Source organism: Lepisma saccharinum, chromosome 5 (genome assembly GCF_977018435.1).
Source record: "Lepisma saccharinum chromosome 5, izLepSacc3.1, whole genome shotgun sequence".
Lineage (NCBI taxonomy): Eukaryota > Metazoa > Arthropoda > Insecta > Zygentoma > Lepismatidae > Lepisma > Lepisma saccharinum.
The window spans coordinates 46,428,942-46,456,494 of record NC_139233.1 but is presented as its reverse complement, the minus strand read 5'-3'; the positions used below and the strand labels follow the sequence as shown (position 1 = coordinate 46,456,494).

Sequence of the window (27,553 nt, the reverse complement as noted above, 5' to 3'; positions counted from 1 at the left end):
TCTGAAGCAGTGTTATCACGAATGTGAAAACTAAAGCTCTCTGTGGCTTAGGAATTCCATGCCAATACTCTACCAAGTCAACCTCTGGCTTCCCCACAATTTCCACAACTTAGATGTCTGTAGCCAATTAATTTTTAATTAGTTCCTCCAACTGATGAGATGACACTAGTGTCAACATGCTCAAAGTTACCCAAAGACAAGATGTTACAGTTAATGTAAAATGGATATATATTTACACAGCATACATCTTTTTCATGAAAAGGAACTCCTTTTATTTCTCAAACTTCATTACATGTACACAACAAAAGCTATGAAATTTCACAACAGTTGGAAATACTATTCATCCCTGTTGTCACAATTCTTTGGTATTTATGGTAGGCTGAACCAATACTAATTATACCAATGCCGATACTTTTAACGATTCGCGACGTTACCTGAAAATTGTAACAATTGAAAGTAGTTCAGAATATATCTGTAAAATTCCGACAGAACTATACCATATCAATCTACCAAAGTTTTGGTTTGAAATGTTCATAATTTCACATCAGATAATCAATTCTTCTCCCAACAACATTGTTGCAAAAATTTTGAAGATTATGAATTTTGCATAATTTTCAGGATGTTTAAATTCCACAAAAGTGCTGCACAGCATTCTTGCAGACTACATAAGATGCCCACACACCTGAAATACTTTATGATATCGATAACAATACATTGATATTTGTATCACATCAGCCCTAGTTAATACACATCATTCCTTTTCCCCTTTTACCATAGAGAAATAGTAAAACTAACACCAACAACTTGACTAGAATACATTTGCAACCAAGCACCAACAGTTTGGATTAAGATAAAGAGACAACCCACTCACCAACACTATCACGTCTTTTATAAAGCAAAAACAAAATAATTTATCTAGAAATACGCAATTCAATATGTTTTAAGGTATACCTACATCACTCAATTACTTCATGCTTTCGCCTTCGCACTTTCCTTTCACATTTGTAAACAAATCATATTTGCCAGCAAATGATAATGTGTCATTCACATTTAGCTTCATTTACATTTCAAATTAACAGATATTAGGCAAAATAAAATAAGTAATGTTTATTTCTGTGAACTTAAGTACAGTCATCAACAATAAAAATGAGACACCTATATCCTGAAATACTCACTTCCCTGCAAGGCGTTATGTGTGTGTTGCCTAACTCTATGGCAATAAATGGATTTCAATAGCAAATTTACAATAACAAGTTGTACCACCACCGTAGAGTTAGGCAACACACATAATGCCTGGCAGGGAAGCGAGAATTTCAGGATATAGGTGTCCCATTTTTCTTCCCAGTGACTGTACATATTCAAAGAACTAAAGGTAATTTTGTAAGCACTCATCATAATCTAAAGTTTTGCGTTAATTAAATCTGGCATCTTTCACATGTAAATAAAGTTATTACACATGGTTTCTACTAAACATAAATGTTAGAATACAATAATTCAAGTCTTTTTAAATTCAAGCATGATAATTTTTGGAAATAACATTAAAAATATTAAACACTATCTAAAGCATACCAAATTCTTCCTGTTTTAGTATTTAACACATACCATTCTTTTTGACAAGTCAATGTAATTACCACAACAAAATTTTAGACTAAATGCATTGAATATTTCTTGCATGAAATAAAAATTAAATAAATCTAAAATTATTCACGTAAAAAAAGATAAATTTAATTACACTACCATACCTTCATAAGTATTGTGCAACTTTGTCTCTAAACTTTTTAAAAATTACATACAGTGAAACGTAAGGTGACCCAATACCACTTTGAACTAATGCCAATACCCTTAACAATTTCCACCAATACCATACAGATACTTGAAAATTATAATTAAAAATATTCATTAATATTAATACATAAACATTCCACTGCCTAGAGTTTTGCTTTCATTGGAATTTTAAAATAGCTCTTATTTAATCACAAAAGCAATTTTATTTCATATAATACTACTGCCAAGTAATTGAAAACTTTGAAATTTGCATATTTTCTTGGATATTTTGAATTTGTATAAGTTCAAAAGCCAAACACCAGAAAAGTATTGGCCATTATCACTGAATAACTCCCAACTGATAGTTTTCAGATACTATTGCTGCTGGTATCAGCCAATATTGGTATCGGGTCAGCCCTAGCAAAATGTTTGTTACACATTTGTCACAAGTCAGTGGATAAATAACCTAACCCAAAAAAAAAAATGCAACTCCACTCTATTCTGAAAATGAATTGCAGGTATATTATAAAAGAAGACATAACATCCAAGAATAGAAAATTGGAGGTACAAGCAAACATGAAAAATAACAAAAAAATAAAAACTATTCACCTTGTAGTTTACAGTTCTCACAAGTGCATGAACACAATTTTTGGTATAAACTAAAATTAAATGTCTGATGAAGAGTGTGTGTGATCTCCAGAAATGTTACATCAGAAATTGTCTTTATGTACTTCTAAGAACCATAAACTACGAGGGAAATAATTCAACAACGCAAGCAATACGAATATACAAAAAAAAAACTAAGGAACTGTATTAATAAAACATTTTCCATTACAGCTTTCCAAAGATTTGTTTGTATATTAGTAAAAATCATTGTTAAAAAGCAAACCTCTCTCTTTGTACTTATATAAGTTAAGATATTTCTTACATCCATATTACTCAAATGCATATATATTCATATACACCTTTAATTACACAAAACTATGGATTGATATCCATAAGGAATGTTGCACATAAAACTGTACAGTGTACCAATATTATACTTATTCATTCATATTTTCTTATTTTATAAAAATCAATGAAGTACATACCCAATCTTAATAATATACAAGATTTTTAATGGTTTATAATTTCATTTGTACATATTTTTCAAGGTGTTTCTTTGTAATACACAAGTAATGCACATTTACACACCTGAACTCAACCAAAGAAAAAAAATGTACTGTGAAAATTAAAATGCATCTTGTACCAAATTCTTTAGCTGAATATCAAAACATCAAATAAAATTATTAATCATAACACACTGTTCAAGACTGAATAATTTTGACCTGGTATTAAGTAACATTAGACAAAAGTAGGAAGAATACAAAACCATTAGTTTAAAATGCAATACTTCAAAAACATGACTTTTGTTTTGATTAAAACTTTAAGAAGCAAAAACAAAACTACACATTGAAATAGTTTTATGTATACTTAAAGTCTTGTAATTTGGTGTTTCTTTGTAATGCACAAGTAATGCATATTTTATATGTGTATCTATACGAATATACACACAATTATGAACAAATTAACATATGAAGAGTAACAATGCCAGAGAACATAGGAAATACCTGAAACTAAAAATACATTATTTTCTATTAGAGAAAACTTTTTAAATATCATATAACAAAACTCTGACTAGGCATACAAAACACTAGAATTGATTTTACGAGCACCTACTGCAAGTCAAGCACTCACAAAAAAACATGTTATTCAGTTTCATAATTACTTCATATGAGGACCATATCAAAAGTTTTGCACATTGTATCTTTCTTTTTCAAAAAACAAATAATTTTACAAAATTAATTTACAAGCCTTCAAAGTTATCTTCAGTTTTTCTTTATCACACCCCCCTCAATGTACTGGTAAATCTTGTACTCCCAAATGACACATTCATTGTTTCACACAAATTGATTTCTTCAGTTTCGGGGAAAGTATGAATGGGATCTACTTACTTCCTCACCCACCCTACAGTCCTGACATGGGTCCACCAGACTTTGACTTGTTCCCAAAAGTGAAGGAATCACTCCATTGGAAAATAATTCAGTAACATTCAGGATGTTTCTGATGAGGTGACTTGAGCAACCAGGTGAAAAAAGGAAGTGCCTGATGGAAATACGAGGCTTGCTCAAACATTGGGTCACTGTGATGACCCTCAAATTAATACAGGTCTATTAAGGTGCAATGTAAAGAGATAATGTAATACACCTAGGTCACTGGCTCACACTCCATTTATAAAGTTTCAGGGCAAAATTATACTGTCAACTTTTACAATACTAAACTAATGTAATAGCATAATTAATAAATAAATATAATAAAAGCAATTGTCAAAACTCACACAAAATATGACAGAATGGTAACTACAATATTCTCCTTCCTGCAATTCAGTGTGCACATGTAAAGATTAGGAATACAATAATTATCACAACTGATTCAGTTTATAATTACTAGTAAACTGGTTCAGTTTATAATTACTAGTACACTAACTCAAAATACATTGAAATCAGTGCACTGCAATTTCATTGTAGCAGTTTTTTCTGTAGAACAACTATTCCATTTTGCTTAAACATTTCTTAGGAACTGCCTGTAAACTGCATAGCCAAGATTTTTTAGGTGGTGCCCAACCTTTGATAAAATGTATTGGCAGTTGTTAGGGAAAAATTGTATTGAAGTAACAACTTACAATGTATCTATCATTATTTATATAAATTGTAACAGCTAAATTCATAAGATATTACTTTTGCCAAAATGTTATCGAACACATCAAACTCGCAGGGGAGAAAATTTATGGTCTTTACAGTTATTCTGCAACATTTACAATAATCACGTAAGATGCTAAATTTGCATTATTTTGCAACTTAGTATGAATGAATGAAAAATGTATAATATGTCATTATATCCACTTGTAAACACATTCTGGCAACAAGTAACATTCTTTATCATCACAATTGCAAAAACAAAACTTCCTACACATAAAACATGCAATATAACATTTCGGCAAGTCTCTTGCACGGCATGAAAGCAAGCAAGAATAGATTGGCATGCAATTGTCAGAATCTCATTTGCAAACTCATCACCCCATATCGAAAATAAATGACTACTTTCACTTCATTGCAGAGCAGTGTAATTTGACCCAATTTTGGGAGGGGCCCTGGCCCATTAAGCCCATACATTACTACGCCAATGAGCCATGCCATGGTATCCCATCAACAATTTGCCAATGAAGCAGACAGAGTATAACCAAGTAATTGACAACTCTGTTGACAACTCTTCTGACATAATCAGGAAGGTATTATTTATTTGCTTTTCGAATCTGTCATTTAATAGTGAAATGAAAATGAACACAGAAATACGAAATGCATACCATCATTACAATTAAAATGAGATTCAGGTAAAAATAAGCAAAGAAGAAGCACGTCATGGTAAATAACGAATGGTATAAAAATTTGATTAATGGCATACAGGCAAGAGTGTGGCATGGGGTCAGGGGACATCAGTATGCAAGGAAAAAGAGTCATGGACACAAAAGATCAAAATGGTCTGATGGCCCTCCTTTGCAATTGATAATCATTAATTTGATTATAGAAAATGGCAAGCGACTTCATATTTATGACAGTCAATAAAAGCAATATACATCAGTTACTTAGAATTTTAGTAGAATAACTGAGGGGAAAATGTATTACTTTGAAAAGTGGAGTGTAAAATGCAAATGCAGTTAGGAACTTGCACCACTTATATCATAAAATAAATGGTTACATAAGAGCTCTTTCCAATTTTCATAAACTCCTCAAACAAAAAAAAAAATCACCTAAACTTCAAAAACTTTCCTTGGCTGAGACTGGGTATTTTTTTTTTTTTTTAATTAGAATGATTATGTATTTCAGTGCATTAATCATCTGAAACCTGAAGAAAAATAAATAAAATCGTTGTCTCATCTGGTGTAAGTAAAAAAAAAAAGTCTTCCCTGATATATTGTAATAATAGTTGTTATTAATTTCTAATATAGTTGTTATTAATGATTCTTTATGACTGTTGAAACTATAATTATATTATTAGTCCATGAATTTTATATATATGACCAAACCTCCCTAGGAAAATTTTTGGTGATACCAATGCTAAGAGAGAACACCCACAGAAAAATACAACTCAAACAGATGTTCTCACATGATCATTCAGGCTAGATGGGGAATTACGTTCAATGTATCAAGAACTAACATAGCTCTCATCATAAATCAAATAAAGTTGATAGTTGTGTCATGTCTCGAAATGTAGAACATAAACTCCAATCTAATTTGGAAGATCACCCCAAAACATTTTTTCTACTTGGATTGACTAAAGAGCTTTAAAAATAAAAACTACTTAAGTATCTGATCTGTTAATTCAGTACCTACTTTTAAGTACACAAAATTATTTCACACAACCCTACCAACACGAATTACTGTACTTGAGCATTTTATATCCCATGTTGAGGATATTATCAACTACATAGTTTATCATTATGTATAATCAAAAAGGACAAAGAAAGAATATTATTGTAAACTAGTAATTTAACTAATAATTTCTGAACTGAATATATCTGCATATTATGTTGATTGTCAAATGTACATCCTGCACAAATTAATCAAAGTAAAAAATGTTGGTAGTTTGTCATGCAGTTTTCAAATTCTATGTAATAGTTGAGAGTGCACAAAATTAAAACTTACAAAAATATAGCTTGAAGCATAATTTCTTCAAATGTCACTTGCAGATACATAATTTCAATGTTGCTAATGTCAAAACTATAACATAGTTTTCTAGATTTCTAACACCATTTCTAGATATTATACTAAGTTTCTTAATTATTGCATTGTGAAACATAAAAAAGGTAAAGTTCCCTGTGCATATAGCACCATGCCATGAGGTGAAACGTGGGAAATTGAATATATTTTACATGCTGACAGACAGAGAAAAGTACAACTTCAATATAAATTCATATTTTAAACTATTAAGTACTTTCGAGTCATTAAAGTACTAGCCAACTTAGGTAACAGATTTTTGATAGTTAAAACCAAAATAAACTCAGGTTGGAACTTACAAAATGGAATGATTGTTCCACAGATCTTGAAACAGAGCTCACCACACTGCTATTAACCATTGTAAATACAATATATACAGATAAACACACATAAAATAAATAATTAACTATACAATCAAACAATACTGCAAAATAATTGTGCGTCTATTCTAAAGCATTTTTTTCTGTCTTTTAAAATAAGATTTCTTCCATTTAGACTGACTCCACCAATTTCTTCTCATCCTCCTCTTCGCCTTCTCTAGCATGATCTTGCTTTAGTCTATTCACAACAGGATTTTGCGAATAGAGAAACACAGCATAGGAAACAATAGCAATAGCAATAACAGTATTTACATAAATAGGAATACCAAAGAGCATCCAACAGACAACAGCAGTAAACATTAACTCCAGCGCACTCGCAAATGTTTTCAGTACGGAGTTCATACTTCTGAGGAAGAGGCTAGTTATAATTCCAATCCCAGCGTTATTGATCATTATCACAATTACCTTTGGTTGTATAACATTGCTAAGGCTGTAGTAGGAGAAGGCACTTATCAGCTCCCCCTTGGCCAGCAGAACCCCAACGTTGCATACAATCGAATCGAGGTACATGAAAACATTCTGCACCATTATGTGGATGTCGGCGCCATCTTGTTTCAATAGATACTCATTGTACACGCCAGCAAACACTGAACACATAGCCTACAACAGTAACATATATGATAATAGCATGATACAAATATTTTTTAAATAGGAATAACATAACCATAAAATAAATATTTTTGAAGCATGCTGATAATGTGCTGATTGCTCACAATTAAATACAAACTAAAGGTTAAAAGATTAAAAATCAGTAACTTACGTGTGTGAGCATGAGATTATTCAAACTACTACTGAAGAAGGAGGTAGTAAAACCTTCGAAATGTAGTTTGAATAATCTCATGCTCACACACGTAAGTTACTGATTTTTAATCTTTTAACCTTTAGTTTGTATTTTTGAAGCATCAGAATTTTTTTTTGAAAAAACTGTTTTGGCAGCGTCTGCTTCAAAATTCTGACTATTTATTCACATTATGAACAAAATTTAAATTTTCTTCTTACGCAGGTACATCACAATTCCGTGTATCTCTTGTGAAACATTACTTTTCTCGCCTAATGATTTCAGTGACACTCTGTCACCAAAATTAGTAGTGAATGAAGTATTTTTTCACAAAACATATGTGGAATTATTATATATTTCAAGAAGAGAATTCAACCATGCTTGTGCTATGAATATACAGTGAAAATTGAGGACTGAAAGTGGTAACCGTTGTAAGTGCCAAAAGCAAAAGTGTTGGGAAATCGCATCGTTCCGCAAAATCAGTCCGTAAGAACATTCACACTAGTGACCTCTTTACACGCCCTTTGAACTACTTATATGGCTACCAGCCACTTTTCACCTTTACCACATTATAAACCTTGCACAGTTTAACGTGGAAAACGGTGTTTGAATTATTGTGGCACTTACAGCATTTACCAATTTTAGTCTGCAATTCTTAGCAATTATACAGGTAAAAACAGTAGTTATTTTGTGAACAGTGATTTACACACCACTTAGCATTCTATATTTTCTCTACATTTTGATGCCACATCAGTTTCAAGAGCTACAAATTCAATACAATTAAATACAATATTTAAATTCTCAAGAAATTCTATATTTCAGTTTTATGAATCAAGCTTTTGACTTGATACATAAAACTGAATTTTTTTGAAGAATAAAGAAAAAATAAAAATTAGGTAACATAAAAGTAGTAGAAGATATAAAGACTGTGAAGAAAGAAGATAGAGTAGTTATGAACAACATTGACATAATCACAAAGGAAGAAACAATAATTAAAGAGTTTGAGTTTTGGTTTTAAGTCCACTTTATGCACAGTAAGGCTAATCGGGACTGGACTTACAGTTTAAAGTGTGATCTGAACCACCTTGCACCCTGGACCCCTTGAGTGCAAGGCAACAACACTACCACTATGCTACCACGGGCCATCGGAGAGGCCCGAATGATTGAAGAAAGAAGAAAAGAGAGAAGCAATGAAAGAATGAAAAAAGAGAAAGCATAATAACCATATAAAAGATAAACAAATGCAATCCTGAAGTGAACGAATCATTATGCAATGTGATCAAATCCATTCCTTGAGAAGAAATTTGAAGAAAGAGTAACTGCTGCCAGGTCATGTTTTTTCCATGTTTCATGATGTAGAGTGACTTTTTAAAAATTACGTACTTTTTGTACTGTGGACATCTATGAATAACGCAGAGTTCCACATGCATTAGCATTATTTTCAATTTGCAATAGGACTGAGCTAATACCAATAACATTTCATATACTTCACACAGGTAATATTCACTTTTAGCGCATATCTTTACTTTCTCAAGCTTTCAACATGCCATGTGGCATCTTTAGGAGGACACACAAGATTTGAGGTAAAAAGTGGTCAAAAGGTAGAGAGAATGTTTAAAAAGTTTAAAACGTAGACAGGAACGATAAAAATAAAATAGCAGCTACCTCGTCATGATGATATTTCTTCCATGTTCATATACCTTAACTTTTTTCACCACATTCTAAACTTTCTACGCAATCTTTACCTATTTACAATGTTTAGCCCAAATCTTGTCTGGCCCCCTGAGGAAGTCTCATGATGCAATGGAAGCTTTCAAAAGTAAAAGTACATGCCAAATGCATGAAAATGTTAGTATGTGTATTTCATATGCTTACCTGAAAAAGTAGCAGTAAGATGTTAAAACTCATATGAACCCCAGTGTAACTTTTCTCGGTTGAATCTGATTTGCTGGAAGATGAAGTGTCAGCAGGCAACTGCTTGATTATGCAGCCAACCGTAAGAATAATCAATGACACCCATTGCTTTGGACTAAGTTTCTTCTTAAAAACAAACTGGAAAACAAAGATGAAATCTAAGTACATGGAAATATGAACAATGTATAAGGGGGAGAAATAAAATAAGTATCCCAATTCAAGGCATGGCTCAAAATTATTGGGGTGGTGGGGGCAATCGTAGACATTGTTTTCTTTTGATTTTAGGGATGGGACAAAGGAACTACACTTATACAATATGGGAAAATAAACCCTTGAGTTTCAGGCTGTTGGCCACATTACTAGAAATAATCTAATACAGGACTCGCCCCACCAGACCTGCTGCTGAAGCAGATGGGATAGCCACACTTGCCTTCAAGAAATCTTAACACTAGAATTCTCAGTAGCAAATTGCATCTGGAGCTTTGTACAATTTATGTTAACATTACGGTTAATATCAGGGCTCAACCGAAAACACTTTGTGCAGACACTAATACTCTTATTGATTCCTACCTATATCAATACTTGAAAATATTTATAAATTTTAATGTACAAGTTTTCGGTTGATATAGTTATCGCATATCATATCAACCGACCAGAATTTGCTTTAGATTGATTGAAATAAATATGTTTAGTGCATCCACTTAGGCTATTTGCCCCCATCACAATATATAGGGCCAAGCTTTTTACCATATCTAAAATCAACATGAGGACTAAAATCTCCTTACCCACATTAAAAGCTGTGGCTGTAATAGGTCACTCAGCACACATAAGGAGAAAGCACAGCCCTACAAAGGATTGTAAGGACTGTAGACCCAGACACCAGAACCTCCTTGGCCTCCAACATTTCAGGTTGAAGCTTGGCTGCCTTTCACAAGTCAACCCTCAAACCCCAATTTTGCTTCAGAATTTTCACAATTTCAGAAAGATATTCATTTAATTACAAAATCAATTTCTCCCAAAATTGCTATTTCAAAAATAGTAAAAATTATGCAAAATGCATTTTTGTGTACTCTAAGAGACATCCAGATTCCAGAAAAGTGTCAGCCGGTATCAGTGAGACCAATACCACTGGTATCAGCCAAGTCCATATCTGAAAATAATAAAATGTGTATGCAGATCTATAAGTGAGTGTTATCTTACAATAATGGACCATGCAGGTATACATAATACTCACCTGAAATGCAACGCCAGTCAAAACAACTCGGAACTGTAGCAACAAAAAATATGTTGTAGGGTCAAATGCTGATAGGTTGACAAATGCCAAATTATTATACAGGCAATACAGAAATGCAGGAACAAAATACAGGAACAGCACTGGAAAAGAAATACAAATCAATGAACAATTGTTACAGTATATAAGAGGAATGATGCAAATTGTCTAAACTATTTTCAACCTGTGCCCACTCAATGCATTTTCAAACAGAAATCAAGTTTTGAATATTTTCACAAATTTCTGTAAACAAATAATGGTAAATATGCGATATCGCCCGGACGGATTTCTTCAAATTTACAGGAGAAAGTACTTACTGAAATGAGTTTCTTTAGCATTCTGGACGTTCTTGGAGGTATTTTCTTTCACGGAAAGTAAAAACTTCGTGGTTTAATGCTGCCGAACAAGAATTAATCACTTTTTACGTAAGAAATTGGCATTGCCTGCCACATTATGCCATTGTTTCCATTGTGTGCATGCAGATGGCGAGAGCGTTGAAAGTCACGCGATCCCTGCAGTGTTTCCAAACATGCCTTCTTTCTATGAAAATTTATATTTTTAACTATGTTCACTGTGCTTTCTTTTTTCGATGAATTTAGGGGTGAAATGAGTGCTAATGGAACCCAACCTAATCTTGTGTGAATGGTTTGTGGGGCTATCCGTGGATGGTTTTTGGGGCTAACGTCAATGGTTTGTGGGGCTACCCATGGATGGATTTTGGGGCTAACATCAATGTTTTGTGGGGCTACCCGTGGATGGTTTTTGGGGCTAACGTGCATGGTTTGTGGAGGTAAACAAGAAAAAAAAAATCGAAATAGCACGTAACTTTCCGTCAAGAAGGTTTGAAACACTGCTTGTGCACTGAAAATCGACAAAACACAAGCTGGCACGTCATGACGCGCGATGATCCATTACGAGGGCATGCCATATTGTCTATTACAGAAGCGGAACAAGTAAGACAAATAATCAATCGTAGTATGAAAAGTTGACAGTATTTAATGGAAAAAGGCATAACTTCACCTTAAAGAATGTTCTGCAAGGCAAAATAGGTGAGTACCAGTGGTAAAATTAAGGAAATAAATGAGTGAAAGGTGTCCGAGCGTTATCGCATATTTACCCAAATAATTTCTTATAGATACAAAGGCACATCAGCAGTGCTTGTAAATGCTTCACTACTCAAACCCAATCAACATGGGCACTCCTGCGTGTGCCAATTATAAGGTAATACTGCTCCACACTGGGACAACCTAGGCACCCTAGAAGTCATGACTGTTTCAGAGGTAATAGATCGTGTTAACCTAACAAAGCTAATGCACCATCTTGCAGACTATGCATGTGGGGCCATTTTGTTGCTTCACCCCCTTCCAATTAACTTTTCTGCTCCCCACACCGTCTAGCTTCATTTGGGTCAGAGAGACTGACGGGGAAGTATCGGTGTCCTTTTACAAGCATTCCTTCAGTGTGTTTTCAACTGTTTCTAATTTTGTGTGGCCTGGAGGATGGAACGTCAATCTCTACGTACACCAAAACTTCCATGACAACTTCGCAAGATTTTGCTAACATCCTGAATGTGGAAATGCATAAAACTAATGCAGTTGCTCAAAAACAACCAGGAAGGAAGATTTGTGCATGCTGCCCCTCAAGCAAGCAGAGGATGACCAAATTCTTCTGCTGCAATTGCTCCAAAGCTATGTATGATGAACAACAGTCAAAGTGTTGTTTTGAATGTACACAAGACTAATAAAAATGTAATCTTGTATTCCTGCATGCTATTTATATCTCTGTAAGTAAATACTAACTTTTGTAGTAAATAAAATATGTTTTGAAAAATTTATACTGTGTTTTAATTCTAAATAAATCTGTAGTCCAGCAGACGAATGGTTAGCTTTCTAGAATTAAAGTAACACGGACAGAAACAATTCCACATAGGTAAAACAGCAGAAGCAAAAAATCAGACGAAACAAGGACTGGCTTCGTAGCTCAGTTGGTAGAGCAACGGCACAATATGTTAGAAACTTGGGTTCAAGTCCTGGTAAAGCATGCATTTTTTCTTGGATTTCTGATGTAGTACATCTCCTGTGTAAGCCAAATCATAAGCAGACATATCTTTTAGCAGAGTATTGCTACTTTGAGTCATTTGGAGGTATGCTGTATAATACATGTTGTGCCTTACACAAAACTCATGCTCTGAAATTGTGTAAATGTAAACTAACAACCTTCCAATTTCGATATCAAAATTACTGACTAATATTGCTAGTTTTGAATCTAAGAGTGTCTCGAGACTTACCATGTGGTTATCTAATTGAAGTGGAACAAGGGTTCACCAAATAGCTCATGCCATTTTTCATAATGAAGCAACATGTGACACGTGCCACCTGAGATTGAACCAATCAACAGCAATGCCTCACATTGCAGCAGCATGACAAGCCACACAAGTCTACATTTGATTGGTGAAATCCTGAAGTGCAAAATGCACTTATCCCTAAAAGTTATGCACATGTATGTTAAGAATGATTAACAATTTTCAATTCTCACAATATGCAATTAAAATGTATACTGTACCTTTCTTATTTTTTCCTATTTCCTTTAGTAAATTTCCTAATGTGTCACTGAAAGAAAGAAGATATTTTTACTCATACATGTAAATGCCTGTTTAACTACTAAGCATCTGATGGCCTATTTATTGCCATTTTACAAAACTTACTGCAAGTCCCTTTCATCTTAGGTTAAACAAGTAAAACAATATTCATTAATACATAACCTTACTTCCTCTACAACACACCTAATTTCTTGTAGGTCTGCCTGACAACTATTACATAGCTGTTCATCTGCTCCTTTTATTCTTCAGTATCCTCTAACAACTTCCGTTAATATACATAGTAAAGTTAATTCAAGACATATTACACCAAGTACAGTCATTAGGGTTTTGTGGCCACAGGGTATCTAAACTGCACAGGTGGCAGACTTCTATAATGACAGTACACAAAAGCTTGTTCCCTGTCTCCATTCTGCTAGCAACTATGATGAAAAGTAGTCTCCAGTCACAGTTGGAAGTTGTATGCCATTTTTTAAAAAATGACCTAACAAGTTACTCACTGAATAGTCCTCGTATATTCTCAACAATTTCGGCAAATCCATATTCTCAGCCAGTCAAATTTAGGGATGGCCAGATATGGATCCTGGCAGATCCAAAATCCGGATCCTAAAATTTTTCGGATCCGGAATTTTCAGATCCGGATCCGGTACTTTTGGATCCGGATCCATTTTGCCATCCCACATGCGCTTCTTTGGAAAGTAAGGATGTGCTTATAACATATTGTTACCTGCTAATATACATATATATATATATAGTGCGCGTGCGCGATTTGTAATTAATTAATACACTTACAAGGGAGGTCTAAGTCTCCCCCTCCGATTTCCATGAAACTTGGCAGGTGTATAGAGGCCCCCCCTCAAATGTCAAGATGAGGAGAAATTGAAGTGGGGATCTGACCCCGAAACCACGTAAATATGGCATAGGAAGAAACAGGAGGCATAGGGCCTCTCTATACACCTGTCAAATTTCATGCAAATCGGAGGGGAACACAGGAGTCAGATGATCCCCACGTCAATTTGTCATCTTGACATTTGAGGCAGGTTTTGCCCCCTAAAACAGTTTTTTAGCCGAAACAAAAAAACATGTATTTCTTCCTTTGGGCCCATCAATACACCTGCGAAGTTTCATGAAAATCGGAGGGGGACACGAGGGTCAGATTCTTATTTCAATTTGTCCTCATCTTGACATTTGAGGGGATATTGCCCCCTAAAACACTTTTTAGCTGAAACAAAAAAACACGTATTTCTTCCTTTTGACCCTTCTATACACCTGCCACGTTTCATGGAAATCGGAGGGGAACACAGGGGTCAGATCCCCACTTCAATTTGTCCTCATTTTGACATTTGAGGGGAGGTTGCCCCCTAGAACAGATTTTTAGCCGAAACAAAAAAACACTTATTTCTTCCATTGGGCCCACTATACACCTGCCAAGTTTCATGGAAATCGGAGGGAGACACTTAGATAACCTCCCTTGTTAGTCTTACACTTTGTAATTATATAACACTGCATATATTATAATGTTTTATTTTAATTTGTAAAACTGTAACTGTAGAACAATTGTATAATTTTTGTATAACATTTCTATCTTGTTATATGTGTTAAAGGTTTCATCCTGGAAGGAATGTCTCACATTTATGTGTGTTTTCATTTCCAATACATTCGAATGAATACATATTCGTTTCAATGGCATTTACAAAATCATCTCTGACATTTTATGTTAAACAAGTAAGATTATTTTTGTGCACGAGTGTGTTAACCGATGCGTAGCAAAGTATTTTAGGAACAACACTTGAAAAAAATTCTTGTAGGACTAACTAATGAAAAATTTCTTTGTATTCGAAGATCATAATACCTTTTAAGGTGTGGTAATATTATAATGGGATTGAGATACGAAACTCTCGGATCTGGATCCAGATCCGGAACTTTCGGATCCGAAACTTTCAGACCCGGATCCAGATCCATAACTTTTAGATCTGGATCTGGATCCAAATGGATCCGGATCCGTTTGGCCATCCCTAGTCACATCACCACCAACTTGTAAATTCATTTAGTTTTGTTTCAAACCTGATGACACATTATTATAATGCCCATTTTGATGTTTAGTGCCTATTTTAAATGATCTTTCATAAAAATGCATTACTTTTGGTATTTTTTACTTAGTCTTACTTTCCTTCTCTACATTGGGTATCTCAACAGCACAATGTACTAGGGATGGCCAGTACATCCGGTTGGTTCCGGATCCTTGGGATCCGGATCCTAAAATGTTTCGGATCCGGAATTTTCAGATCCGGATCCGGATCTGGATCCAGAACTTTCGGATCCGGATCCGGTATTTTTGGATCCAGATCCAGAACTTTCGGATCCGTTTTGCCATCCCACATGCGCTTCTTGGGAAAGTAAGAATGTGCTTATAACATATTGTTACCCGCTAATATATATATATATATAGTGTGTGCACGTGCGCGATTTGAAATTAATTAATACAAGGGAGGTCTAAGTCTCCCCCTCCGATTTGCATGAAACTTGGCAGGTGTATAGAGGTCCCCCCCTCAAATGTCAAGATGAGGAGAAATTGAAGTGGGGATCTGACCCCGAAACCATACTAAATATGGCATAGGAAGAAACAGGGGGCATAGGGCCTCTCTATACACCTGTCAAATTTCATGGAAATCGGATGGGGACACAGGGGTCAGATGATCCCCACGTCAATTTGTCCTCATCTTGAAATTTGAGACTGGTTTTGCCCCCTAAAAAAGTTTTTTAGCCGAAACAAAAAAACACGTATTTCTTCCTTTGGGCCCCTCTATACACCTGCGAAGTTTCATGAAAATTGGAGGGGGACACAGGGGTCAGATCCCCACTTCAATTTGTCCTCATCTTGACAATTGAGTGGGTTTTGCCTTGTAAAACCGTTTTCCGTTTTTTTTAGCTGAAACAAAAAAAACACGTATTTCTTCCTTTGGGCCCCACTATACACCATGCCAAGTTTCATGGAAATCGGAGGGGGACACATAGGTCAAATGCACACTTAAATTTGTCCTCATATTGACATTTGAGGGGGGTTGCCCCCTAAAACAGTTTTTTAGCCGAAACAAAACAAACACGTATTTCTTCATTTGGGCCCGTTTATACACACACCTGCCAAGTATAATGGAAATTGGAGGGGGACACAGGGGTCAGATCCTCACATCAATTTGTCCTCATCTTGACATTTGAGGGGGTTTTGCCCCCCTAAAACCGTTTTTAGCTGAAATGAAAAAACACGTATTTCTTCCGTTGGGCCCCACTATACACCTGCCAAGTTTCATGGAAATCGGAGGGACACAGGGGCCAGATCCTCACTTCAATTTGTTTTCATCTTGACATTTAGCTGAAACAAAAAAACACGTATTTCTTCATTTGGGCCCCACTATACGCCTGCCAAGTTTCATGGAAATTGGAGGGGGACCCTTAGATAACCTCCCTTGTTAGTCTTACACTTTGTAATTATATAACACTGCATATATTATAATGTTCTATTTTAATTTGTAAAACTGTAACTGTAGAACAATTGTATAATTTTTGTATAACATTACTATCTTGTTATATGTGTTAAAGGTTTCATCCTGGAATGGAATGTCTCACATTTATGTGTGTTTTCATTTCCAATACATTGGAATGAATACATATTCGTTTCAATGGCGTTTACAAAATCACCTCTGACATTTTATGTTAAACAAGTAAGATTTTTTTGTGCACGAGTGTGTTAGCCGATGCGTAGCAAAGTATTTTAGGAACAACACTTGAAAAAAATTCTTGTAGGACTAACTAATGAAAAATTTCTTTGTAATCAAAGATCATAATACCTTTTAAGGTGTGGTAATATTATAATGGGATTGAGATATGAAACTCTCGGATCCAGATCCGAAACTTTCAGACCCGGATCCAAAATTTTTGGATCCGGATCCGGATCCGAATGGATCCGGATTTTTCGGATCCGTATCCGTTCGGCCATCCCTACAATGTACACGATAATCTCTTCTTTTTTGAGTGTCCCTTCATCAATTTCATCAAACCACCATTCATCGTCATCATCATGGTAACTTGGCAAAAGTAACAGAAAAGCAATGCAAAAATATGAAAAATACAATACAAAAAAAATTCATGTTAATAAATGTGTAAAACACTAATAATCATAACAACACATTCATGTTCACTGCCTGTTTTCATCATTTTTCGTGGCTACATACATCTAATGCCTATAAATCCATGCTGTAGTTATCATAGGATAAAAAATTTTAAAAAAAATGTTCATTTGGCAGATAAACAACAAAAATTACAATTTTCACATAAAATTGAACTTTCATTTATTTACTTACTCCTTGAGAAATATAGTAGCAGCAGCAAGCAACTTTACAACTTCTGTCATTAATACAACTGTCACAGTATTGTATGAATAGGCATTTCCTGAGCTTTGAGAAGCGGTCACCAAAACACCTGGAAACATGTAAGTGCAAAAGTTGAGTGAACATCCTCACAAACGAACAATTTGTGGAACAATGCAGCAATTGTATGAAAGTAATTTGAAACCCTGAACACAAAACCAGACATTCTTTAATTTTCACCTGGTAGATGGTATGATCCTATAGATATTTAGACTTCAATTTTGAAAGGTTAGAATTATTATATCTCATTTCCTGCAACTAAATATACATAAATAAATATATAAAATAAGTATCTATCTAAACTTTATTTACATAAAATTACATAGTTTTTCACAATGAAATCTCCCTCATTTTTACTTATATTCGAGGCGGGGACATTTAAGGCTGACGCAATGCAATGTGTATAATTAGTATTCTCTTATTTGTGCCACATTAAATATATATTATTTTAAATGATAAGAAAAATTTCACCCTGCATGCTCCAAAATTGTTAGATTTATTGAATTTGCCTAATCTGACAATAACTAAATAAAAATATGTTTCTGTGCATCAAAATTTTATTCAAATTACATCTAAACACCCATTCTTCAATAAAAAAATTGGGACGCATAAAAAATCAATGGTAGATGATTGCAACATGGAGTGAAACCAGTGTGGTATTTGAAAAATGTTCAGGGGAAGGAAATTTCAGTATCCTCCTTCAAAGCCTGTGATACTATGTGTACCGCAGAGCTAAAATTTAGAACAAGATAGCGGCAATTCCTTTTCATCCCTCCTACAAAAGCTAACCTGCCCAAACTATAAATTACTTGTTTTATGATAAGTTTTGCTTTCTTCTTTGTTTAGTATTCTACAGTATTGTTACTTCATTCATTCAAGCTTTCAAATTGACACAGAACAATGCTACATTCCTTAAGTTCTAACACAATGCACAAATTGAAGTAAAACAACTGGCCTTGTGAATCAAGATTATGATTATGAATCTGCTGAAACCATTCATTCTACCTCCTGGAAGAACACACTAGGCAAAAGCGTCAGATGCAGTTTTGGTTTTGGACCATGCCCCACCCCTCTTGAACTATGAAATATTTTAATGAAACCTACGAAAATAACAGTGACATTTTTATGGGGGGACAAGAATTTCAATATTGTGCTTCCATAAATAAATGAATTTGACGTGGAGAGAGTAGAGTTGCAAAAAAGCTGGCTTCTTTGGGAAAAAAACTGGAAATTTTGGCTTTTTACCAATTACAGCTAACCTATTTCTTTTGAAGTTACTGTTATGAGTTTACAGGTTTGTAGTAACATATCTTACAACTAGCTAAAAAAATTTACATGATGTAGCAGCCAAGAGACGGGTATTGGCCAATCCCAGTGGACACATATTGTATAGTGGTTCACACACATTTTTTTTAACCCTAGCTCATCGAGGTCTTGCAGGCCCACCACCTCATTTTTTAAAAAAATTTTCAACTCTTTGAAAATAAATTACACTGTTCCCTAGGATGTTCCCAATATTTCTGTATAACTTTTGTTCATAAAAACATAAATGTATTGTAATTAGGAGGCAAAATGCACTTGGTGGGCATAACAGGTGCTAACTTTAAATGTGTCCCATACATGACACTCATGCCAGTGACAGTGTACAATTGGTTGGTAATAAAAAAAAAATGGTATGCAAGTTTCTTGTACGGCATGGGTAAGCTAGGGTTAAAACTAAACATATTGTCCTGATGAACACATCTGACCATGAAATGGACTTAAAACAAGCTTTTACATATTTGTGTCTCAATTTAAATGTAGATGTCATAAAATATGAAAGAAATGTTAATTTCAAAATTATTGATGTTTCAGGACAATTAAAAATCTTTACTGTTCACAACACATATGCAGAATGTGTGTATATATATCCTGTTTAACGGAGCACTGAGACGGAAGCGACAAGTGGCTCTTGGAAACCAACCCTTAGAAGTAAATGCTACCTTTCGAACCAAAGCAACATAAGCTGCAACTGTCACTTGGCCCTTACTGTTTCCTGAGGGAACTTTCAGACCGAAGCAACAAGTGGTCACTTGGAAGCAGACCCTCAGTAATCCATTCAACCTTTTGAACCGAAATGCAACGACGAGCTAAACATGTCACTTGCATGTTGCTCGGACTAGACTGTTTTCTCAATGGCGTGCATCGTGCCGCTTAGGTCTGTTGTTTTTGCATGCACGGTGAATGTATTGCTTTATACTGAAGGAGACTGTGTTGCTTGTCATCTGTGACTTTAGTCTGAAAGCTCCTTCAATGGCACGCATCGATCTTGTATGTGCATTTGTGGCTGATGCTTGCTTATAGACTGAAGGGGCTCATGTCGCTTGTCACTTCAATGTGACACCCCCCAGTCTGAATGTTCTCTATACTTAACAAGATTGTTAGCTATTTCATTAGAAATTAAGATTTAATTTAACCTGTAAATCACAGAGAACAAATTGCAAGTACAGTTGTTGGAAAAAGGCCAGCTCTTTGATAGAAAGTTCCTTTTATAATCATGGAGCGGAATAAAGTAATGCTGTTACCTTGTAACAAGAACGGGTCTGAGGTTCAATCCTCAGTTGAGGCAGAGTGCTTCAATTCTCATTTCAAACTGTACGCCCAGTCCAGATTTCTTATAGATTTTTTTTTTTTAATTTTCAGCCAGCCTTAGTTGCTTCTGCCTCAGTTTTAGTGCCAGTGTCTCAACAGCCGAGCCGCAAAAGGTCCATTGTACCCAGGGGTTGAAGACGAATTTAGATCTAATTTTATATTTGACAGCAAGTCTAGATACATAATTGAACCATTTACATATGATTGTGTCATAGTTTATATAATAATATTAATTAAGGGTGCATATTAATTTCCATATAATCTTTAAAGGTCAGAAATGTATTTAAGAGTGAAATTGTTGAGATCAGAGCACCGACTTGTAAGAAATAAATTTACTGGGCTGTGGTCTGACGAAGGTTGAGAACCACTGCAACAAGAAGCCAAAATACATCACTAGTTGCTCACTGACCAGGTTTAGTAGCATTTAACCTTATTACACATAATGTACTGGAAAGCCAGAATACAAATATATTTTACTGAACACAAAATTTAATGTAAAGAGATTTGATACTAGATTTTCAAAAGGTAGAGCTGGAGCAGTATTTTTTTTTTTGCTTCATGCATGTGTTGGTGTAACAATTTCAAACATTGGAAATCACCATACTACTAGGTTCTATTAAAAACACATACAAAACTACTCTAGTTATGTGAATATGTTTATACTACATAGGTACAGTACGTAACATTGTTATTCATACACATAGAATTTCCGAGGAAATAATGTCAAATCTCCTGCATATGGCGATAGCCAATAGCAGCGCACTGCAGCAGTGCCATGTCGAAATCTCACACGGAAAAGAGACAGTGTGTTTGAGCAAAACGCCTTGTCACGGAACTAGGCAACGCCGCACGTCTGTGATTTGCTGGTGCTGTTCAGCTGTTCAAGGCCATATGCAGGAGATTTGACGTGCACTCTAGTAAATACAGGGTGGGTCAAAAGTTGCAATACACCTAAATAAAAGAAGCCACTGTGGGGATAGGTGTCGGTGAGTGTTGGATATGCGTGTTGGGGGGTGGGGGAAAACTTTATGATGAGGTTGATCTTGATGGCCGCCATCTTGGATTCAACTTCATTTTTTTAAATGGGAAGGGGGTCGTGTGACATAATTTTAGGCTAGAATTTTGTCAGGAATTAAATGGTGTTGTCCATTTTGACGCATATTTATTCGTGTAGGAGTTACAAAGGTTTTCTCTTCGTTGCAGGTTGACAGGACAACATGAAACTAAGCGACGCTGAATGGGTTGAGATCATCCTAATATCAGGGGAAAGAAGTTCTCGCAGCATTGCAGCTGATTTCAACGCTCGCCATCCAGACCGACATCCAATTTCCCACGCCACAGTTGCATCACTGCTGTCCCGGTTCACTGCCACAGGGAGTGTGAAAGATACGCCACGGTCTGGGAGGCCACGTTCATCAACAGATGAGGCGACAACCATCGCCGTGTTAGGTAGCTTCGCCCTCAGTCCCACAAGGAGTGTGCGTAGCATGTCTCATGTGACTGGTGTTGGCAGATGCTCCATACGCCGGATCCATTCATCCATTCAAGCTGCAGTTATTACACCACCTTTCTGAAGACGATCCTGACCGCCGGCTTCAGTTTGCGGAATGGGCAACAGCACAACTTGCAGATAACCCACAGTTCGCCCAGAATTTGCTCTTTACGGACGAAGCTAACTTTTACGTTAACGGGGAGGTTAACAAGCAGAACCTGCGTTATTGGTCAGACAGTAATCCACATTGGACTGATCCATCCAAGATGGTTGGACATACCAAAGTCATGGTGTGGTGCGGGATCTGGGGAACACGGGTCATTGGTCATGTGTTCATCCACAACAATTTGAATGCCGACAGCTACAAAGAGATGTTGGAGGAGCTGGTGTTCCCATCCGTAGCGACGGAGGATGGTGACTTCCCCTTATGGTTTCAGCACGACGGGGCACCACCTCACTACGGTCTGCAGGAAAGTGGATTACGCAACGAACAGTTTCCACAGCGCTGGATTGGCCGTTGAGGTCCAGTGGAGTGGCCTGCAAGATCCCCCGATCTCACTCCCCTGGACTTTTACCTATGGGGCCACCTCAAAGCCATGGTGTAAGCGGTCAAAATCAATGATCTTCGCCACCTGGAACAGCGGATCATTGATGCATGTGTGGCTATTACACCAGATGTCCTGTTACGTGTGCATACGGAGTGGCAGAAGAGAATGGAAATGACTGTCCAGCATGAAGGAGGCCACATCGAACACATCATGTAAAATGTGCCACTTTTCAAAACTTGAAAAAAGAAACCTTTGTAACTCCTACACGAATAAAGATACGTCAAAATGGACAACACCATTTAATTCCTGACAAAATTCTAGCCTAAAATTATGTCACACGACCCCCTTCCCATTTAAAAAAAATGAAGTTGAATCCAAGATGGCGGACTTCAAGATGGCGGCCGTCAAGATCAACCTCATCATAAAGTTTTCCCCCACCCCCAACACGCATATCCAACACTCACTGACACCTATCCCCACAGTGGCTTCTTTTATTTAGGTGTATTGCGACTTTTGACCCACCCTGTATAATCATTTTCATATGTACCTGGAAATTAATGTTAATGAAGGTTTCACCAACAAATTTCAATAACAATGTATGTTCAAAGTGTATAAACAGAGCACATAATTTGTGTGAAATGAGAAAAAACACGCTGTTTCATGCAACATTGTTATTAGTACAGGCAAGAGTTTCAACCTTCCTCACATAGAGGAATCACCCATATTCGGGCGATTTCGTGCAGTTTGCAACTTCGTAACAAGTTTGAACATGCAGGCACGCTCCCCATCAAGCGGAATGTTGGCATAGGTATTGTTGTAGGCCTATCGTCTATCTATGGGAAATGGGCAAGGTGAAGGAACTTAGTTCCGATCTGAAGGATGTTATTATAGATTTGGCCCTTAGAGGTTATTCGTTAAGAAAAATTGGACAAACAGTCAATAAATCACACTCCACAGTTCAATACATAGTAAACAAATTAAGAGAGGAAGGTTCAACACAGAATGTGCAAAGAAAACCAAAAGAGAGACGGTCGAATAAACGTGATGAACGCTTCATTTTAAAAAGAGTGTGAGAAAACCCCCGACTAAGTGTTCATCAGTTACGACCGTTAGTAGAAAATGTTGCTGGCAAGATGATGTCCGATCAAACAGAATACCACGAAAGAGGCCATATGTAAATTAGGTGAATCGCAGGAATAGACTTTCATTCGCAAAAGAGCACATCCAGAAGGACCAGGAATTTTGGGATAGTGTCATATGGTCAGACAAGTCCAAGATTAATATATACGGGTCAGATGGGATAAATAGGGTCTGGAGAAAATCAAATAAAGACAATGATCACATTAACACAGTTCCAACAGTTAAACACGGGGCTGTATGTCGTCCAAAGGTGTTGGTACCATCCAGTTTATTGATGGTATCATGGATGCATATGTCTATTTGGACATATTGAACAATGTAAAGCAGAGTGCCCAAAAAATGGACATGCCACCTATCTACAGATTCCAACGTATTTTATACGTGTATTTAGAAATGAGTGTCTATTTTATAGTAGATAGATAAACGAAAACCATTGAACAGGAAAACTACTGCCAACTCCTGTATTTTCATTGATTTCTGACACATTTTCTGAAAAAAGCCCAACCAAAAAAGCCACGAAAAAACTCCGCTATTTTTTTTCTCCAAAAAAGCCGTTCTTTCTTTCCACCACTTCCAACTCTAGGAGTGAGGCAGGCTCCGGAAGTCTGCAGTCTTGAGTAGTTCCAGTTTTATAACCATTGATGCAAAGCTACAAGACCTACTATACCAAGTTAGTCGGGACAGTACATTATTTTTAATCCTTGTCCACACTTCTTGCAGTTGTGATGTGAAGATGTCTCGTTTTTTGGTTAACTCTAATATATGTGTAAATTAAATTATACCTATCAGCAATGATTAGCTATTGAAATAAAGAACATGCCAAAATGTATTTCTAAACATACAATTATCATGGCTGTTCAATGGTCCTGGTATAAGAAATTGAAAGGAAATTTGAAAACATTGTTAACTTGTGGAACATATTACTATTTGAATATTCCTGAGAATTTGATGTAAACAATAAATACCAGCTGTATGATGTGTGACAGCTTTTGTCTGTCAGTGACTGTATTGCTGATTGTCAGATTGGGGAAGATATCTATCAGTGAGTTATTTTTTTTTCTATTACTCTGGACCATTAAGTTGCAACTGTACAATTGTACATTTAGTTCTAGCTGCAATACTACCCTATCTTTGGTGGTCACATCTAATGCTACAACAGCATTTCTCCGACCACTGTGGCAGAGTGGTAAGCATGGTGTGCTGTGACTCCAAGGGTCACACAGTGTTCCACAAATTTACGTGGTAAAATTTAAGTATCCCCGAAACGCATTTCTTCAAATTTACAGGAGAAATTACTTACCGAATGCAGTTTCTTTAGAATTGTGGAAGTTCGGGGAAGTGTTTTCTCGTATCGTTCATACAATTTTGCCGGTAAATCATCTATTTTTCGATATAAATATGTGACCGATGCACGAAAGCTTTTGCATCCATTTACTTCCAGGTGGATGTAGCCTGTGTGTGATGACGTAATCCCAGTCAGTGTTTCCAAACACACGTTTTGTAACTGAAGAACGTACGTTTCCGCAAATGGTTTGTGGGGCTATGTCAATGGTTCGTGGGGCTATGCGACAATGATGTGTGGGGCTAAACATATTTATTTCGAAACCAATTTTTAACTATTGTAATCTATACGTGACCCTACCTAACCTAACCTTACCGGATATGGTTTGTGGGGCTATGCGTCAATGGTTTGTGGGGCTACGTAGGTATTTTCTGGTGGAGTGGGGTGGAAACAATGCATGCCAACTGTGAAACTGTGACCGCCATTTAGCGTGTTACGGAAGGGAAAAGAAACTAACAAAACTTACTTCATACGTCGAAAATATAATTATTTCAGTGAAAAAAATGAAATGGCACCTTGAAGAATCCTTAGGAAGGTAAATATGTGATATAGCCCGAACAGATTTCTTCAAATTTACAGGAGAAACTACTTACTGAAATCAGTTTCTGTAGCATTGTCGAAATCCTTCGAGGTATTTTTTTTCGTGGAAACTGAAAACTTCACCATAGAATGCTGCGGAACAAGAAATAATAACTTTTTATGTAAGTAATTTGCATTTTCTGTAAAGCGACAACATTTTGCCATTGTTTCCATTATGTACCTGCAGATGGTGCGAGCGTCGAAACTCACACGGTCTCACCAGTGTTTCCAAACGTCTTTTTTTTTATGTGGGGCTATCCATCAATGGTTTGTGATGACATAATGAACACGAAAGTAGGTATTTTTCAGTTAAGATAGTTGAAACACTGCATACCCACTCCAAAACGACAAAACACAAGCACGACGATCCATGACGAGTGCACATCATATTGTCTGTTAACCAAGCGGAATAAGGAAGGCAAATAATGACTCGTAATATGAAAAGTTGACACTATTTTATGGAAAAAGGCATAACTTCACCTCAGAGAATCTTCCGCAATGCAGAAAAGGTAAGTATCAATGCTAAAATGAACTAAATAAATGAGTGAGAGGTGTTCGGGCTATATCACATAATTACCCATAACATTTAATATTTACACAAAATCTACATTCCATGAAACATCACTGACAATAAAAAATAGAAAAAATCTCAGAAAATACGGCCATTTACACTCCATAGCACTTACATAAAATCTAAACAAACAAAAACCGAAAAAATATATTCACAGGTTTGCCTGTGAAAATATATTCTTATACTACTACCTAATCATCAAAAAAAATGGCTAGACTCTAGTTTACGTCTTTCTTGCGCACTCCTTCTTGCTCATTTACAAAACCGTGCTAGCAGACAGCTGACGCTGCGGCATCCGTAGGGTAAGTAAGTTTCTCTTTTTACACTTTGTCAGTAACCATTCACGGGAACGAGGTTAGGTTAGGTTCCATTAGCACTCATTTCACCCCTAAATATGTGCTTCATCATCGAAAAATGTCCTCAGTACGTTCAATCACGCATATCCGGACAACATCGGTTTTTTCTCGATTTTCTCCTCCAGGAAATTTTTCCTCGCCTTGGGATGTACTTAGTTGAATTCCTTATAAAATAACCTTTCCAACGATATATGACACGTATTCCTTAGGAAAAGGACGTAAACTAGAGTCTTACCAAAAAAATATTACCTCCACGTTAATTTAATTAATGATGATTATCAACTGGAATAAATATATGGATTTGTTTTACCATAGTAGGAAATATGTGTTGTCTGGAATATTTTCGAGTTAAAAAGCAAAAACAGGGTAATATGACCCTGAATATAATGCTTCCATTTTCGCCGGTTCGATAACAGCGACAAGAAGAATGTATAAATGAATAAACCAAAAATTACGAAAGAACCAACATGAACAGAGACTATAAGAATCAAAGACAAGAAAAAAAAATCGGAACGCAGTAGGCAACCCGAACAATTTGTCTTGAATAGCTTTGTGTATATAACGTTCATTGCACGGGTGATGCTATCAATAAAATGCAATCACAGTAACACGTCACTAACCTTGATTAATGAATAGAACCATGTACGTAACAAAAATCACAACATCCCATTTTGTAAGAAACAATTCTGACCAATTAATGCTACCCATCGTGTATGATTTCAATTGACGAATAATCTCCATAATATTACAACGACATATCGTAATTTTCATTTGTTACATTGGATATTGAAAAATGTACGTGTAAAGGCTTGACACTTCGTCCTGTATATTTATCATTTCTTCATCACAAGCACAACGTTGCGCGAATAAACAATAGACGCACGCCCCCTTTTTTCCTTTTCTTCTATCCTGGGGACTTGATTTGCTGTGTGATTTATCTGTGATTTATTTGAA

General features: G+C 35.9%; 1 protein-coding gene across 2 annotated transcripts; it reads right to left on the bottom strand.

The window, feature by feature from the left end:
* Positions 1-241: 241 nt before the first annotated feature.
* Positions 242-27,553, bottom strand: senju (UDP-galactose transporter senju). Of its 2 annotated transcripts, none has more exons than XM_083122499.1 (6): positions 27,220-27,553; positions 17,875-17,992; positions 13,483-13,529; positions 10,885-11,024; positions 9,612-9,788; positions 242-7,558 (listed from the first exon to the last, which is right to left on the bottom strand). In XM_083122499.1, exons 1-6 carry the CDS (start codon positions 27,368-27,370, stop codon positions 7,070-7,072), a joined length of 1,122 nt encoding a protein of 373 aa, XP_082978625.1. In that variant the 5' UTR covers positions 27,371-27,553; the 3' UTR covers positions 242-7,069. The 2 variants fall into 2 exon arrangements, with proteins under 2 accessions (XP_082978625.1, XP_082978626.1); XM_083122500.1 differs by lacking the exon at positions 27,220-27,553 and adding an exon at positions 26,910-27,041.